This window comes from Harpia harpyja, chromosome 4 (genome assembly GCF_026419915.1).
Source record: "Harpia harpyja isolate bHarHar1 chromosome 4, bHarHar1 primary haplotype, whole genome shotgun sequence".
Classification (NCBI taxonomy): Eukaryota; Metazoa; Chordata; class Aves; order Accipitriformes; family Accipitridae; genus Harpia; species Harpia harpyja.
In genome coordinates this window covers 83,249,687-83,263,362 of record NC_068943.1, presented here as the reverse complement: position 1 = coordinate 83,263,362, position 13,676 = coordinate 83,249,687, and the positions used below count along the sequence as shown (strand labels likewise).

Sequence of the window (13,676 nt, the reverse complement as noted above, 5' to 3'; positions counted from 1 at the left end):
AAAAATCACCCCTTAAAAGAGGGGGTGACCCCCCTTGGGTGCCACATTGCCCTTGCAGGGCTCCTTCCTCCCTCCATCCCTGAGCTCCAGGCGGCCACCCCGGCCCTGGTAAATACGTATATTTTTTTGGCGTGTAATTACACCCTCCCCAAATTGCACAGTAGATTGTGGATTATTGTCAACGAGCTTTTGCTTTTTCCAACCAACGTGGCTCCTTCAAATGTGGAAACGGCCGTGGAGGCGTGCCAGGGGGGGAGAGAGGGGACCAGGATGGTGAGGAGGGAGAGGATTGAGGAAAAGAAAGGAAAAAGAGGGAAAGAAAGGGGAAAAAAAAATTAAAATAAAGCAATTAGTTCTTGGGGGTGTCTGGGTTGGGGTCCCGCAGGGGATCCTCGCCCAAGGGATGCTCCGGGTGCCTGGTGCTCATGCCCTTGGCCTTTGCACAGTGCTTGGGGGTTTGGTCCTCCTGAACGAGGGTCCTCCTGGGGACGGGTGGGTGGGTGGGTGGGTGGGGTGTTGGGGAGCCCCTGGGGTGGGGATGGGTGGGGGATCGCCGGCAGGAGCAAGCGTTTGCCGTGCCCCGACCCCCCCGACCGGTGCAGGACCCGGCGTCGCGTGGCACCGGGGTCCCCAAAGCGCCACGTGCCACATCGCCTGCCCCCACCCCACCCAGTCACATCCAGCCCCCCCAAACACCTCAGGAGGTGCAAAACCCCCCTAAACACCCCCCCCAAACCCCCATCTCACCCACCCCAGCATCCCCTTCCCATCCACCCCACAACCACCGCTCCCAGCCCCGCTTCGGGACGACACGCGTGTGCATGTCTGTGTATGCGTGTGCATGAACGGACAGACAGGGGCGGGGGGGGGTGCGAGGGGTGCCCCCCGACTCGCTGGGTGCCGCTGATTGGTCGAGGGGCCGTCCAAAATTCCCCGGTTGCGATGGGTCCCACCTCTCCCCGCCGCCGCATCGTATATAAGGGGAGGCGAAGGAGTGGGCAAGGGCAGTAGGAAGTTTCTGCTGGGGTCTGGATTTGGAGCTCCAGAGTCGGATCGGCCCCGTATGACCCCAACCTAAGAACAAAAGAGACCCCAAAGAGTCTACATGTCTAATATTTAGACATGTTCAGCTTTGTGGATTCTCGGTTACTGCTGTTGATAGCAGCGACTGTACTACTCACCCGCGGGCAAGGAGAAGAAGACAGTAAGTAGTCGGCGTCGGTGATGGTCCTCACCGCCGGTGGGATGCGGGGTGGTGGGTGGGTACGGGGTCGGGCGGCATCTTCGACGCTTGGTCCTGCTGCCGTGGGGTTGGGGAAGGATAAAGGGGTGGTTGGCATCTGGAGTGGAAAAAAAAAAAAAGTTGGGGGAAATTAGGGGGAAAAAAAAATAAAAGGAGGAAAAAGTGGGTTGGGGGAATTTGGCGTTGGGGGTGAAGGGGTTTTAGGGGGTCCGTGTTGGCGCGGAGAGTCGGGGCGCCCTGCCAAGAGCAGGGAGGGAGGGAAGGGTGGAGAGGAGCCGGCGGGGAAGGAGGGAGCCGGGGAAGAAGGGGAGGAGGAGGCAGGGAAGGGAAAGGGGGGAAAGAGCGCGGGAGAGAGCGGCGAGGGGGGAGAGGAGGGGAGAGGGGGGGCCCGGCACCGGGATCTGCAAAAGCCATCAGGAAAGAATTAGAAAAGTCTCGGATGATTCATAAGGAAAATGTTTCGGCAGCCCGTAAAGTCGGGGCTGGCCAGACGGCCCCGCTCGGCCACCCTGGGACTGGGGATGCCGCCCCATGGCCTCCCCGTGGGGCTGCACTGGGGACAGGGGCTCCGGGGGCCGGGGGCACGGTTGGGGTCACCGGCCCCCCCACCGCCGGGTCCCCCCCTGCGCCCCGCTGGGCTGCCTGCGCCTGCCACCTGCAGGCGTGGGGACACGGGGGGGACCCTGGGACGGAGCCAGGCCTGGGGCGCCTTTCGTATTTTGCCCAATTCTGTCATTTTCGGGGGACTTTTTTCTACACTTTTGTTTTTGTTTTTGTTTTTTTTGCATTTTGCATTTCGCGTTCTGCATTTGACCATATCCGTTCTGCGTTTTTGCATTTCGCCTTCTGCATTTTGCCTTTTGCAACAGGCTGTTTCGCCTTCTGCATTTTGCAATATGCGTTTTGCCTTTTGCCTTTTTTTTTTTTACCCTTGCCGAGCGGGGGGCCATAGGGTCGAGACAGCCCCGTGCCCCCTCCCCGGGACCCTTCCCCACCGTGGGGCCAGCCCCGGGCCCTGGCGTGTCGCCCTGCCCTCCCCACGCCAGCCCCCGCCTGCCTCCAATCTCTGGACTCTTATTCCCCAACCCATCTGGCCTGATCCAGCCCTATCCCGCAGCCGCCTGGATTTAATTTCAGCCCAGACATTGGGGCCAACCCACCCGATCCCACTCATCCCATCCCCGTCCCCCGCCGACGGCGAGGACCCCCGTGCCAACCCCCTGCCCGCCGCGGGGGTATTTGCCTTGGCCCCATCCGCCACGGGACGTAGCAACTGGCTGGAGGTTTTTGTTTAAATTCCAGCGTATGTGGGAAGAGTTTATTGTGGTGCTTTTCCTGTGTCACCGCGATGGGCTGATGAGAACCAGATGAAGGGAGAAATGCTGCAGGAGCGAAGGGGGGATGAAAAGGGGGGGGGGGGGGAAGAGCAAGAGAAGGGCCGTGCGGGGGGCTGCCGCCGTGCCCCCCCGGCCCTCACGCTTCCCCCTGCCCTGCCCCTATCTCCCAGTTCAAACTGGAAGCTGCATACAGGATGGGCTAACGTACAACGATAAGGATGTGTGGAAACCCGAACCCTGCCAGATCTGCGTCTGCGACAGCGGCAACATCCTCTGCGATGAGGTGATCTGCGAGGACACCTCCGACTGCCCCAACGCCGAGATCCCCTTCGGAGAGTGCTGCCCCATCTGTCCCGACACCGACGGTACCGTCTCGTCCCCCTCGTCCCCATCCCGGCGCAGGCTGGTGGTACCCGGGGAGCACTGGGGCTGGATCCCACCCTGGCTCAGCATCCTTCCCCTGGGTGTCGGGGCTGCAGGACGGGTGCGGGGTTGGATGGGGTGGTGGGTCACGCTGGGCTCCTCTAAACGCCCGTCCTTTCTCCCGCAGCCTCCCCTGTCTACCCAGAAAGCGCTGGAGTAGAGGTAATGGTTCCCTTGCACCCACCCCAAACCCCGGGACATCCCCCACCTATTTTTGGAGAACCCCTTTTCTAACCACCCATCTCGTCTCTCCCTGACAGGGTCCTAAGGGAGACACCGGCCCCAAAGGAGACAGGGTGGGTATCACCCCCGCAGAGCCCCCCCGCTCTGCCAGGACCCCCATCCTGCTGGGGCTCACCCTCCTCTTCTCTCCCCGCAGGGACTCCCCGGCCCCCCTGGCAGAGATGGCATCCCTGGACAGCCTGGCCTCCCGGGACCCCCAGGCCCTCCAGGTCCTCCAGGCCTCGGCGGAGTGAGTATGGGGGGGTCCCCGGTGGTGCAGACCCCCATGGGGGTGCCCGCAACCTGCTCACCCCCTGCTCTCTCTCCTGCCTGCAGAACTTCGCTCCTCAAATGTCTTATGGCTACGACGAGAAAGCCGGTGGCATGGCCGTGCCCGGCCCCATGGTGAGCACCGGGGTGGCATGGGTCCCCGGGGGGGGGACACGGGGGGGGGACACGGGGGGAGGTGTGAAGCCGGGCAAAGCATCCCGTGCCGGCGGTGCCGAGGATGCTGCCGAGCGGTGGGAAGTGGGAGGGATGGGGAGCGGCGTCAGTCCTGGAAGTGATGGGGACAGGGATGGGGTGGTGATGGGGTAGCAGTGGGGTGGCAATGGGGACAGGGATGGGGTGGCAATGGGGACAGGGATGGGGTGGCAACGGGGACAGGGATGGGGTGGCAATGAGGAGAGCAATGGGCTGTCAATGGAGACAGGGATGGGGTGGCAACGGGGACAGGGAATGGGTGATGATGGTGACAGAGCTGGGGACAGGGTGACATGGCAGCCACTCATCACCGCTTTCTGTTCTCCTTCCCAGGGTCCAGCTGGTCCCCGCGGTCTCCCCGGTCCTCCTGGTGCTCCTGTGAGTATCTCCTCCTCCCCTCTCTTTCTGGGGACAAGCGGCCCTTCGGGTGGCAGGAGGCTGGGTGGGATGGGATGGGGAGAGGGCAGGATGGGGCGTCCCACCCTTCCCGACGGCTACGGAAACACATGGGGACGCACGTCCTCGTGCCACCATAAGGGGGGGGGGGGGGGGGCGGACCACCATTGCCACCGGTGTCTGCAGGCCCAATCTTCTCATTTTCTAACCTATTTTTTCCCTTTTTCTTCCTTTTTCGCCACCGACCTCCAGGGTCCTCAAGGTTTCCAAGGTCCACCTGGTGAACCTGGAGAGCCTGGTGCTTCTGTGAGTCCTGCCACCTCCTCCTCCAGCCTGACATCCCGCAGGGATGAGGACAAGGCTGCCTGTTCCTAGCCCTGGCCGTGGCCATGCCGTCCCCACTCCAGGGCATCTTGGCCGGGAGCTGTGGGAATGGGGCTGCCGGATCCCCGCGCTGCCCAGCCTGGGTGACAGGGCACAGCCATCACCCACAGCATCCTCACCCCCGCCCTGCATCTCTCCTAGGGTCCCATGGGTCCCCGTGGTCCAGCCGGCCCCCCTGGCAAGAACGGAGATGACGTAAGTGGCCTGCGGTTGGGGGTCCCCCCTCACTCCAGTTTGGGGCCTGGTGACCCTGCCAGCCCCCCCCTCAAGGCGAGCAGAAGCCGTCTGGCTTGGGGACATGCCACCAACCTGGTGTCCTTCTCCTTAGGGTGAAGCTGGAAAGCCCGGCCGTCCCGGAGAGCGCGGTCCCCCCGGTCCCCAGGTGAGATGCTCCCTGCTGGGGTGTCCTCCCCAGGGGGCACAGAAGGGGACACCCCCACTGTGGCCTGCCTGGTAGCAAAGCAAGGATGTGACACCAGCTGCCTGCCCCCCCCTTGCAGATGGGGGTAAGGGGGTGTGGGGACAGCCCCCCCACCCCGAGCATCTCCATCACCATCTCCCATTTTTCTCCTAGGGTGCACGTGGTCTCCCAGGAACCGCCGGTCTGCCGGGCATGAAGGGTCACAGAGTGAGTCCCTTCTCCCATGCTTGCAAGATTTAGGGGAAGGGGAAGGACCACCTTGCTGGGTGGTCCCCTCCTGACCCCCCCCACTTCTCTCTCCTGCTTCCCAGGGCTTCAGTGGTCTGGATGGTGCCAAGGGTGAGCCCGGTCCTGCTGGCCCCAAGGTGAGGAGCGGTGGCAGCGTCACTCCTGTCCTCTCTGCAGAGTCATGGCTGCTCCCTCCTTCCCTCTGGAGCAGGTCCCTCAATGTTTTCCTTTCTCCTAGGGTGAGCCCGGCAGCCCCGGAGAGAACGGTGCTCCTGGGCAGATGGTGAGTACTGGAGTCCCTGGGGACCATGGGGGGATGTGGCCTTGGCCAGTAAAAGGGGACGGGGATGAGGGACAAGACGTGATGGGGCGACAGCTCATCCTCAGGGATGCTTCCCTGGGGACGCTTCCCCAGGGATGCCCCAGGGAATGGGGTGGGAGGGGGTTTAACCCCCTGGAAATGTTGCTGTGGGCAGGAGCAGGGAGGAATGGGGGGGGCCAGGGGTGGGAGGAGGCGCCGAAAGGTGAAAGTGTCTCCCCTGGTGACCCAAACATGTCCTCTCCCCTCCCCAGGGTCCTCGTGGGCTTCCCGGCGAGAGAGGCCGTCCCGGTCCATCTGGCCCCGCTGTGAGTATCTGGTTTGGGTAGGGCTGAGCATCCCCTGCCCGGGCCATGGGGGGGGGCTGGGGGCCACCTCTCCTGCCAGTGGGCATCACTAATGGGTGCCTCCTCTCTCACAGGGTGCTCGTGGTAATGACGGTGCTCCTGGTGCTGCTGGTCCTCCCGTAAGTAACCCCCAAACCCATCCACCCCCTACCAGCACCTGGCATCAGCTCCAGCTTCTCCAGAGGGAGATCCCATCCCAGTTCCACCACGGCCAGGAAATCCTGGCTGGGGGCCAGAGCTGTGCTGCCCGGAAAACCGCGGCCAGCGCCAGTTGTGTGAGGTGGGAACCCTCCTCTGACACGTGCCGTCTCTCCCATCTAGGGTCCAACTGGCCCTGCTGGTCCCCCCGGCTTCCCCGGTGCTGCTGGTGCTAAGGTAGGACCTGCCTGACCATCTCCTCCCAGGTGGCATCTCCTGGGCTGGGAGAAAGTGGTGGGAACTGGGAGCGTGGGGTGAGGGAGAAGGACCGAGCGTCGAATGGGTTCCCCACGTGGCCCCAAAATGAGAAAGCCCAAAGTGCCATGGGCTCGCAGCTGCCCGGGACGGCGGGGCAGACGGGGACATTCCCAGCCAAGTCCCATGGGTGTCCCTCCTGGCTTTGCCTCCATGGGAAAGGAGCTGCAGATGGAGGGGGAAATCAGCCATGTCAGGGGTATGAGGGCAGCCCTCGTGCTCACGGCTCTTCCTCCCTCCTCTTCCTCCCCAGGGTGAAACTGGTCCCCAGGGAGCTCGTGGCAGTGAAGGTCCCCAGGGTGCCCGCGGTGAGCCCGGTCCCCCCGGCCCTGCTGGCGCTGCTGGTCCTGCTGTAAGTGGCATCTGACACTCCTTGTCCTTTGGCCTCATGTCCCGCCAGCCCCAACGTAACCCTCCTCCTCCTCTTTCTCTCCACAGGGCAACCCCGGTGCTGATGGTCAACCTGGTGCCAAGGGCGCAACCGTGAGTGTCCCTTGCCTCCTGCTTGGCTCTGGGACGAGGGGCCGTGCTGCTCCTTCACCACCTCGTCTGCCTCTTCTAGGGTGCTCCTGGCATTGCTGGCGCTCCCGGCTTCCCCGGTGCCCGCGGTCCCTCCGGACCCCAGGGTCCCAGCGGTGCCCCCGGTCCCAAGGGTAACAGCGTAAGTATCCCCGGACACCTCCATCCACCTCTTCCTGGGGTCACATCCCTTCTTCTGCTCCAGCAAGCTGCTGTCCCACCTGGAGAAGTCTCCTCTAGCATCCCCTGTCCCCTCCAGCCCTGCGAGTGCAGGATGGTGCTGGAGGCCGACACATGATGAGCATCCCCCCTCCTGCTGAGGGGCTGGGCAGGATGAGGCTCAGGGCTCCCTTTGCTCATTTATCTGGTGTTAAACATTTTTTCCCTCTTCTCTCCTTCCACCTCCAGGGTGAACCCGGTGCTCCAGGCAACAAGGGAGACACTGGTGCCAAAGGCGAACCCGTAAGTGACCCCCCCACGTCTCCTCAGGGGCTCGGCCCCCTCCTGGCTCCCATGCACCCTGTGGGTGCTCATCCCTTCACCTCCTTCCCCAGGGTCCCGCTGGTGTCCAAGGTCCCCCCGGCCCAGCTGGCGAAGAAGGCAAGAGAGGAGCTCGTGGTGAGCCCGGCCCCGCTGGGCTTCCTGGCCCCGCCGGCGAACGTGTGAGTAGGAGCAGTCCCCGTCCCATCTCCGCCGTGTCCCTGTCACCATCCCCGTCCTCCTCCCATCTCCCAACGTCCAGCGGCTGAGCGTCACGGGTGCTCGGGGACAGGCACCCACCATGGTGACACCCCCAGCCCCTTCCGATGCCGCACCGAGGTCTCCAGTGGAGCATCTCAGCAGGGACACCAGGCTGCTCCCACTGGTGGCTGGGTCCCACATCAGCGCATCCTTCCCCCGCACCCCCAAACCCCCTGAGGTCACCCCGTGTCTCCACACTGACCCTTCTCCTGTCCCTCGCAGGGTGCTCCCGGCAGCCGCGGTTTCCCTGGTGCTGATGGCATTGCCGGTCCCAAGGTAGGTGCCCAGATCTCCCTCCTGCCTGTCTGGGCAAGAAAGCCGTGTCCTCAACGGGGCGGTGGGGACACCGGGCATTTGTCACCCATCCCCACGTGTTGGCGAGGCCGGTTCTGTGCTGCTGCCACGGCTCCGGTCCTCATCCCTGGGTGATGTCCTGCAGCTGGGGTAACTTCTGGCCCCTCTCCCACCCCTCCCCAGGGTCCCCCCGGCGAGCGTGGCTCCCCCGGCCCCGCTGGCCCCAAAGGATCTCCTGGTGAAGCTGGACGCCCCGGGGAACCCGGCCTCCCTGGTGCCAAGGTGAGCACGGCGGGGCGGTGGGCACGGTGGCTACGAGGAGCCGCGAGCCACGTCAGCACGGCCACCGCGCTGGTGGCCCTGCTCCAGGGACGGATGCCAGCCGCCGTGCTCTCCATGCTGGCGGAGAAGCCGCTTTCCAGGATGCTCATGTTTGCTGGAGCATCTTTTGGAAGCCCTGAGCTCCTAATTCACATCGCGCTCCCTTGCAGGGTCTGACTGGAAGCCCTGGGAGCCCCGGTCCCGACGGCAAGACTGGCCCCCCCGTAAGTTGTACCTGCCGATGCCCCCCCCCTCCTCCCTTGGCTGGCCATGGACTCTGCTAACGGGGTGCTCGCTCCCCTCCATAATAGGGTCCCGCTGGTCAAGACGGCCGCCCCGGCCCCCCCGGCCCCCCCGGAGCCAGAGGTCAAGCTGGCGTGATGGGTTTCCCCGGTCCCAAAGGTGCTGCGGTGAGTGTGAATGGGAGCTGCCTCCCCCGGGGGGCTGCTGGAGATGCTGCTGCCCGGCAGATGCAGAAGTCCTGATCCACGAGAAATTCCCACCCGCCGGCCACTGCCACCACCCAGGACAGTGGCTGCGGGTGGGCACGTGGCTCCCATGGAGCAGGAACCCAAGGAGGGGTGGCTCAGGGGATGCGTCCTCCCCCGGGGAGGGCTGCGCCGCTGCATCCCCCAGCCTGCCCGAGCCTGCATGCTTGTGCCCGTCGGTGTCACGGTGCCGTCACGGGTCTCATCCTGCTCTCTTGCTTTCAGGGTGAGCCCGGCAAACCCGGCGAGAGAGGTGCTCCTGGTCCCCCCGGCGCCGTTGTAAGTATTTGCCAGAGCCCAGCCAGCCCGGTGGGGGCTTGGCAAGGAGCTTCACCCCGGCGTGGGGCGGCAGGGATGGGGCGTGGGATGGCCGGGGAAGGCTCCAAGGATGAGGACGGCAGCGGGTTGAGGTGGTTGGGACTCCAGCCCGGTGGCTGCCAGCAGCTTTGGAGTGGGGACAGCAGGGAGGTGACGTGGCCGCGGGCAGCTCGCCATGGCTTCTCCAGTCCTTCGAAGGCTGCTATGGCCGCATCCAGACCCGCATCCCATTCCGGGGGCGGGGGCCGCAGAGTCCCATGGGGGTATCACGGAGCTGCAGGTTGGGGCTGTGCTCTGAGCACCCTCTTCTCCCTCTTCCACAGGGTGCTGCTGGCAAAGATGGTGAAGCTGGTGCCCAAGGTCCTCCCGGCCCTACCGTGAGTATCAACAAGCCCTTGGCGACCCACGGCCACGCTCGGCCACTGGAGAAGGGGCTCAGGAGCCGACTGCCCCCCCCTCACGCTTGTCCCGTCTCCCCCAGGGTCCCGCTGGAGAAAGAGGTGAACAAGGTCCCGCTGGTGCTCCTGGCTTCCAGGTGAGGGGTGTCCCCTTCCCTTGCGAGGGGACAAACCGTCCAGGGTGGGGGTGACGTTACCCCTTTCCTCGCCCCCTTTGGTCCCCCTCCTCCGTGGTGTCTCATCGCTCCTCTTCTTCCTCCCCAGGGTCTGCCGGGCCCCGCTGGTCCCCCCGGTGAGGCTGGCAAGCCCGGTGAGCAGGTAAGTGTGGGCAAGCACGGCCGTGACGTGGGACCGTCCCTGTCCCCTCCCCATCGCCCCTCTCCCAGCCGGGGCTGGGGGCTGCTGATGGGGTGCCCCCCAGTGCACCCCAAGGCGATGTGCACCACATAGCCTCTCCCCCAGGAGCAGTGGGGACCCCAGCCCTGCCTCATCCCCCCGGGACTGTGGGACCCCCTCCCTCGGGTCATACCGGGGACCCTTCTGCCTGTCCCCAGGGCCACCCCTTCCCGCTCTGACTCCGCACCCTCTCCCTCCCGCACAGGGTGTCCCCGGAGACGCCGGTGCCCCCGGTCCCGCCGGTGCCAGGGTAAGTTGAACCCCGCTCGCTCCCCAGCCGGCTTTCGGCACCCCCCCGGTGCCCGCCGTCCCCCTGATGGCCTCGGCCCCTCTCCTGCTTCCCCTCTCCAGGGTGAGAGAGGTTTCCCCGGTGAACGCGGCGTCCAAGGCCCCCCCGGTCCCCAAGGTCCTCGTGGTGCTAACGGTGCTCCCGGTAACGATGGTGCTAAGGTAGGCGTGAGGTCTCGGCTCCGCCGCGCCAGGTTGGGACTGGCCGGGTGATGGGTGGCTCTTGGGGTGCAGATGTAAAGGTGGGGGTGGGTTTGGCTTCACCCCCTTTTGCTGAGGCTGGTGCTGAAGCCAGGGAGGAATTTGCTGTGCCGAGGAAGCGCTGGGTTCTCGCTAACACCCGTTTTTCTCTCTCTCTTGCCCAGGGCGATGCTGGTGCTCCCGGTGCCCCCGGGAGCCAAGGCCCCCCCGGTCTGCAGGGTATGCCCGGAGAGCGTGGTGCTGCCGGCCTGCCAGGCGCCAAGGGTGACAGAGTACGTGTCCCCCAAAATCCTGATGTCCCCCCTTGGTTCTCGGCTTCCCAACCATCCCTGTGCTCCCCAGCATCATCCCTTCGGGGCTGAATGCGGTCCCCTACGCCAAGGCTGGTGGGCAGCAGCCCCCTGGGGAGGGGATGCTCAGTGCCACCTCTGTCCCCATCTGAGCACGGTCCTTGGGGACAGTGCCTTGCTGGGAGCTCTTCCCAGCTCTTCCCAGCCCAGCTCTTCCCCCGGAGCCTGGGAGGAGGAGGATGATCCCAGCGAGGATGAAGAACCAGGGGTGCTTCGGTGCTGCTGTGCAAAGGGGAGAGGAAAAGCGGGGGGTCACCACCCTGGAGGGGACCTCCCCAGGTAACCCACCATCATCTTCCTCTCCCAGGGCGACCCCGGTCCCAAAGGTGCTGACGGCGCTCCTGGCAAAGACGGTCTCCGAGGTCTGACTGGCCCCATCGGCCCCCCCGGCCCCGCTGGTGCTCCTGGTGACAAGGTGGGGCCGTCCCCCGGCTGGATGCCGCACCGGGGACAGATGTGTCCTGGTACCCACTGCCACCTCCTCGCCACACTCTTGACATTTTTTTTGGTTTTCCTCCCCTTTTCCAGGGTGAAGCTGGTCCCCCGGGTCCTGCTGGTCCCACTGGTGCCCGTGGTGCTCCCGTAAGTGTCCCCCCACCCTGGCTGATGCCCCTGCCATGGGTGGCCATCCTTTGGTGGCCGTCGGTGGCCATCCCCTGCCTGGGGTGACACCTTTCTCACCGTCTCTCCTAGGGTGACCGCGGCGAGCCCGGCCCTCCCGGTCCTGCTGGATTTGCTGGCCCCCCAGTAAGTGCGACGGCCTTGCTCCTCCCTACACCGGCGGCCTGATCCTGCCCCTCCGGGGCGATGCTGTGCCCCCACCGCGGCTCACCCCACTCCGCTCTCCCGCAGGGTGCCGATGGCCAGCCTGGTGCTAAAGGTGAAACTGGTGATGCTGGAGCCAAGGGTGATGCCGGTCCCCCCGGCCCTGCTGGCCCCACTGGTGCTCCTGGCCCTGCCGTAAGTTGCCCCCCCCCACGCCCCCCACTCTCTCAGAGTTCAGCCCCACGCTGTGGCTCACCCCTCTCCTCTTCTTCTTCCTCCTCCACAGGGTGCTGTTGGTGCTCCTGGTCCCAAAGGTGCTCGCGGTAGCGCTGGACCCCCTGTAAGTACCAGTCTCATGGTGGGGAGGGGGCTTTGGGGCTCCCAGGGACACCCCCCCAGACATGAACACCCCTGGGTGGCTTAACTCCCCACTGCATTTCACTCCATCCCCCCCAACACCGTGGAGGCAGAGGGGAGCTGTGGCATTTCCAGCCCTGCACCCCCAAAACCATCTGGGGGGGATGGCATCGACCTGGGGTGGCTTTATTCCAGGGGGGGATGGAGCAGAGGGAAAAAGGGGGGGTTGCCTTTAACCCCCCCCCCCAAATCAGCCCCAGCTCCCCCCTGGATGGATGCTTTCCTCCTGGCCACCGGCCCTGGGGCTCTCTGTGGTGGCCCCCAGCCAGAGGACCGTCCCCTGGACCCACTCCATGGCGGGGGCAGACGATGCCTGGATCCGGCCCCTGGTGACTTCAGTTTTTCTCCCTTCAGGGTGCTACTGGTTTCCCTGGTGCTGCTGGAAGAGTTGGTCCCCCCCGGCCCCTCTGTGAGTACCCCTGGCAGGGCGAGAGGTGGGGGGACGGGGGGGGGGACGGGGGGGAAGGTGCTGGATGGTGGCCGCTGGTGATGGGGGACGTGGGACGAGAGGTGCTGGGCACCCATCCAGCTGGTTCCACGTGGCCGCCCTGTCCCAGTTGGCACTGGGACACCCCTGGCTGCCCTTCAGCTGGCAGCTGGGGGGTCCTGGGCTGCTGCCTGATGGCATTACCTCCCCTCCCACCAGGGGAACATCGGTCTCCCTGGCCCCCCCGGCCCCAGCGGGAAGGAAGGTGGCAAAGGACCCCGCGGTGAAACCGGCCCCGCTGGCCGCCCCGGTGAGCCTGGCCCTGCTGGCCCCCCCGGCCCCCCCGGCTGAGAAGGGTTCTCCTGGCGCTGACGGCCCCATCGTAAGTCACCCCCCCCTGCGGTCGGACCCCCTCCACGGAGCCAAGGATGCTGGGGCAGCATCGTGCTCCCCCCCAAGCCCGGCATCCCTTGGTCGTCCCCTCCCTCAGGAGGGTGCCCCCCACCGCTGCCACCACCCTGAGGTGCCGTTTGTCCCACAGGGCGCTCCTGGCACCCCCGGACCCCAAGGTATCGCTGGCCAGCGCGGTGTCGTCGGCCTCCCCGGACAGAGAGGCGAGAGAGGCTTTCCCGGTCTGCCTGGCCCCTCTGTGAGTACCCGGGGGGGCTCCCCGGGAACAGATGATGCCAGGACCCCCCCCCAGGGTCCAACTCACCCATGCAGCCCCCACGGCTGCAGCCCCGGCGGCGGAGGATGCTCACCGGTGTCTGACACCCCTCTGTCCTCTCCCCTCCGCAGGGTGAACCCGGCAAGCAAGGTCCCTCCGGTTCCCCCGGCGAGCGCGGTCCTCCTGGCCCCATGGGCCCTCCCGGCTTGGCCGGACCCCCCGGTGAAGCTGGACGTGAGGTGAGCGGCTGTGGGTAACGGTCGGTGTCGGGGGGGCACGGACCCCCGCGCGTCGGCGTTGGGCTCGTTGCGCTGAGGACTTGCCAACTCGCGGCACGCATGAATGCTGCCGTAGTCGATGCGCGCCGGGGCCCGCGGGGGCTGAGCAGAGATGGTGCCGTCCAGGCCCTCGTTAGCCCCCGCCTGCCCTAACGAGGGGATCTTTGCTCCACTGTAGGGTGCTCCCGGTGCTGAAGGTGCCCCCGGTCGTGATGGTGCTGCTGGTCCCAAGGTGAGTGGGCTGGCGAGGGGGCTGTGGGAGGGGGGCCATGGGGCTGTGCTGACCCACACTGACCTCACCTCCTCTTTCTTCTCCTCCTCCTCTTCCTCCTCACAGGGTGACCGTGGTGAGACTGGCCCTGCTGGCCCCCCTGGTGCTCCCGGTGCCCCCGGTGCCCCCGGCCCCGTCGGTCCTGCTGGCAAGACTGGAGATCGCGGTGAGACCGTAAGTGATGCTCTGCCCAGCGTGCCCCCCACCTCGCACCCCTCCCTGGCCCAGGGCTCAGCCCGGGCTCCACCGTTACGGAGCAAGGACTGATCCTGCAAACCCGT

At 65.7% G+C, this 13,676-nt stretch overlaps 1 protein-coding gene and 1 long non-coding RNA gene across 3 annotated transcripts; one reads left to right on the top strand and one right to left on the bottom strand.

The window, feature by feature from the left end:
• Positions 1 to 981: 981 nt before the first annotated feature.
• LOC128140838 (collagen alpha-1(I) chain) lies at positions 982 to 12,828 on the top strand. 2 transcript variants are annotated; one of them, XM_052785223.1, is made up of 40 exons: positions 982 to 1,204; positions 2,751 to 2,945; positions 3,131 to 3,165; positions 3,264 to 3,299; positions 3,383 to 3,475; positions 3,562 to 3,630; positions 4,042 to 4,086; positions 4,357 to 4,410; positions 4,630 to 4,683; positions 4,817 to 4,870; positions 5,063 to 5,116; positions 5,221 to 5,274; positions 5,376 to 5,420; positions 5,711 to 5,764; positions 5,878 to 5,922; positions 6,125 to 6,178; positions 6,510 to 6,608; positions 6,695 to 6,739; positions 6,819 to 6,917; positions 7,184 to 7,237; positions 7,330 to 7,437; positions 7,739 to 7,792; positions 7,994 to 8,092; positions 8,302 to 8,355; positions 8,443 to 8,541; positions 8,845 to 8,898; positions 9,261 to 9,314; positions 9,419 to 9,472; positions 9,600 to 9,653; positions 9,937 to 9,981; positions 10,083 to 10,181; positions 10,385 to 10,492; positions 10,878 to 10,985; positions 11,099 to 11,152; positions 11,264 to 11,317; positions 11,423 to 11,530; positions 11,622 to 11,675; positions 12,107 to 12,157; positions 12,396 to 12,561; positions 12,721 to 12,828. In XM_052785223.1, the coding sequence occupies exons 1-39, from the start codon at positions 1,123 to 1,125 to the stop codon at positions 12,528 to 12,530; spliced, it is 2,766 nt and encodes a 921-aa protein (XP_052641183.1). In that variant the 5' UTR covers positions 982 to 1,122; the 3' UTR covers positions 12,531 to 12,561; positions 12,721 to 12,828. The 2 variants fall into 2 exon arrangements, with proteins under 2 accessions (XP_052641183.1, XP_052641184.1); XM_052785224.1 differs by lacking the exon at positions 12,721 to 12,828 and having other exon boundaries at positions 12,107 to 12,161; positions 12,399 to 12,537.
• LOC128140840 (uncharacterized) lies at positions 10,183 to 13,004 on the bottom strand. The gene is made up of 3 exons (XR_008234836.1): positions 12,895 to 13,004; positions 11,592 to 11,673; positions 10,183 to 10,325 (listed from the first exon to the last, which is right to left on the bottom strand). It is a non-coding gene; the product is annotated as an uncharacterized LOC128140840 (long non-coding RNA).
• Positions 13,005 to 13,676: the final 672 nt, after the last annotated feature.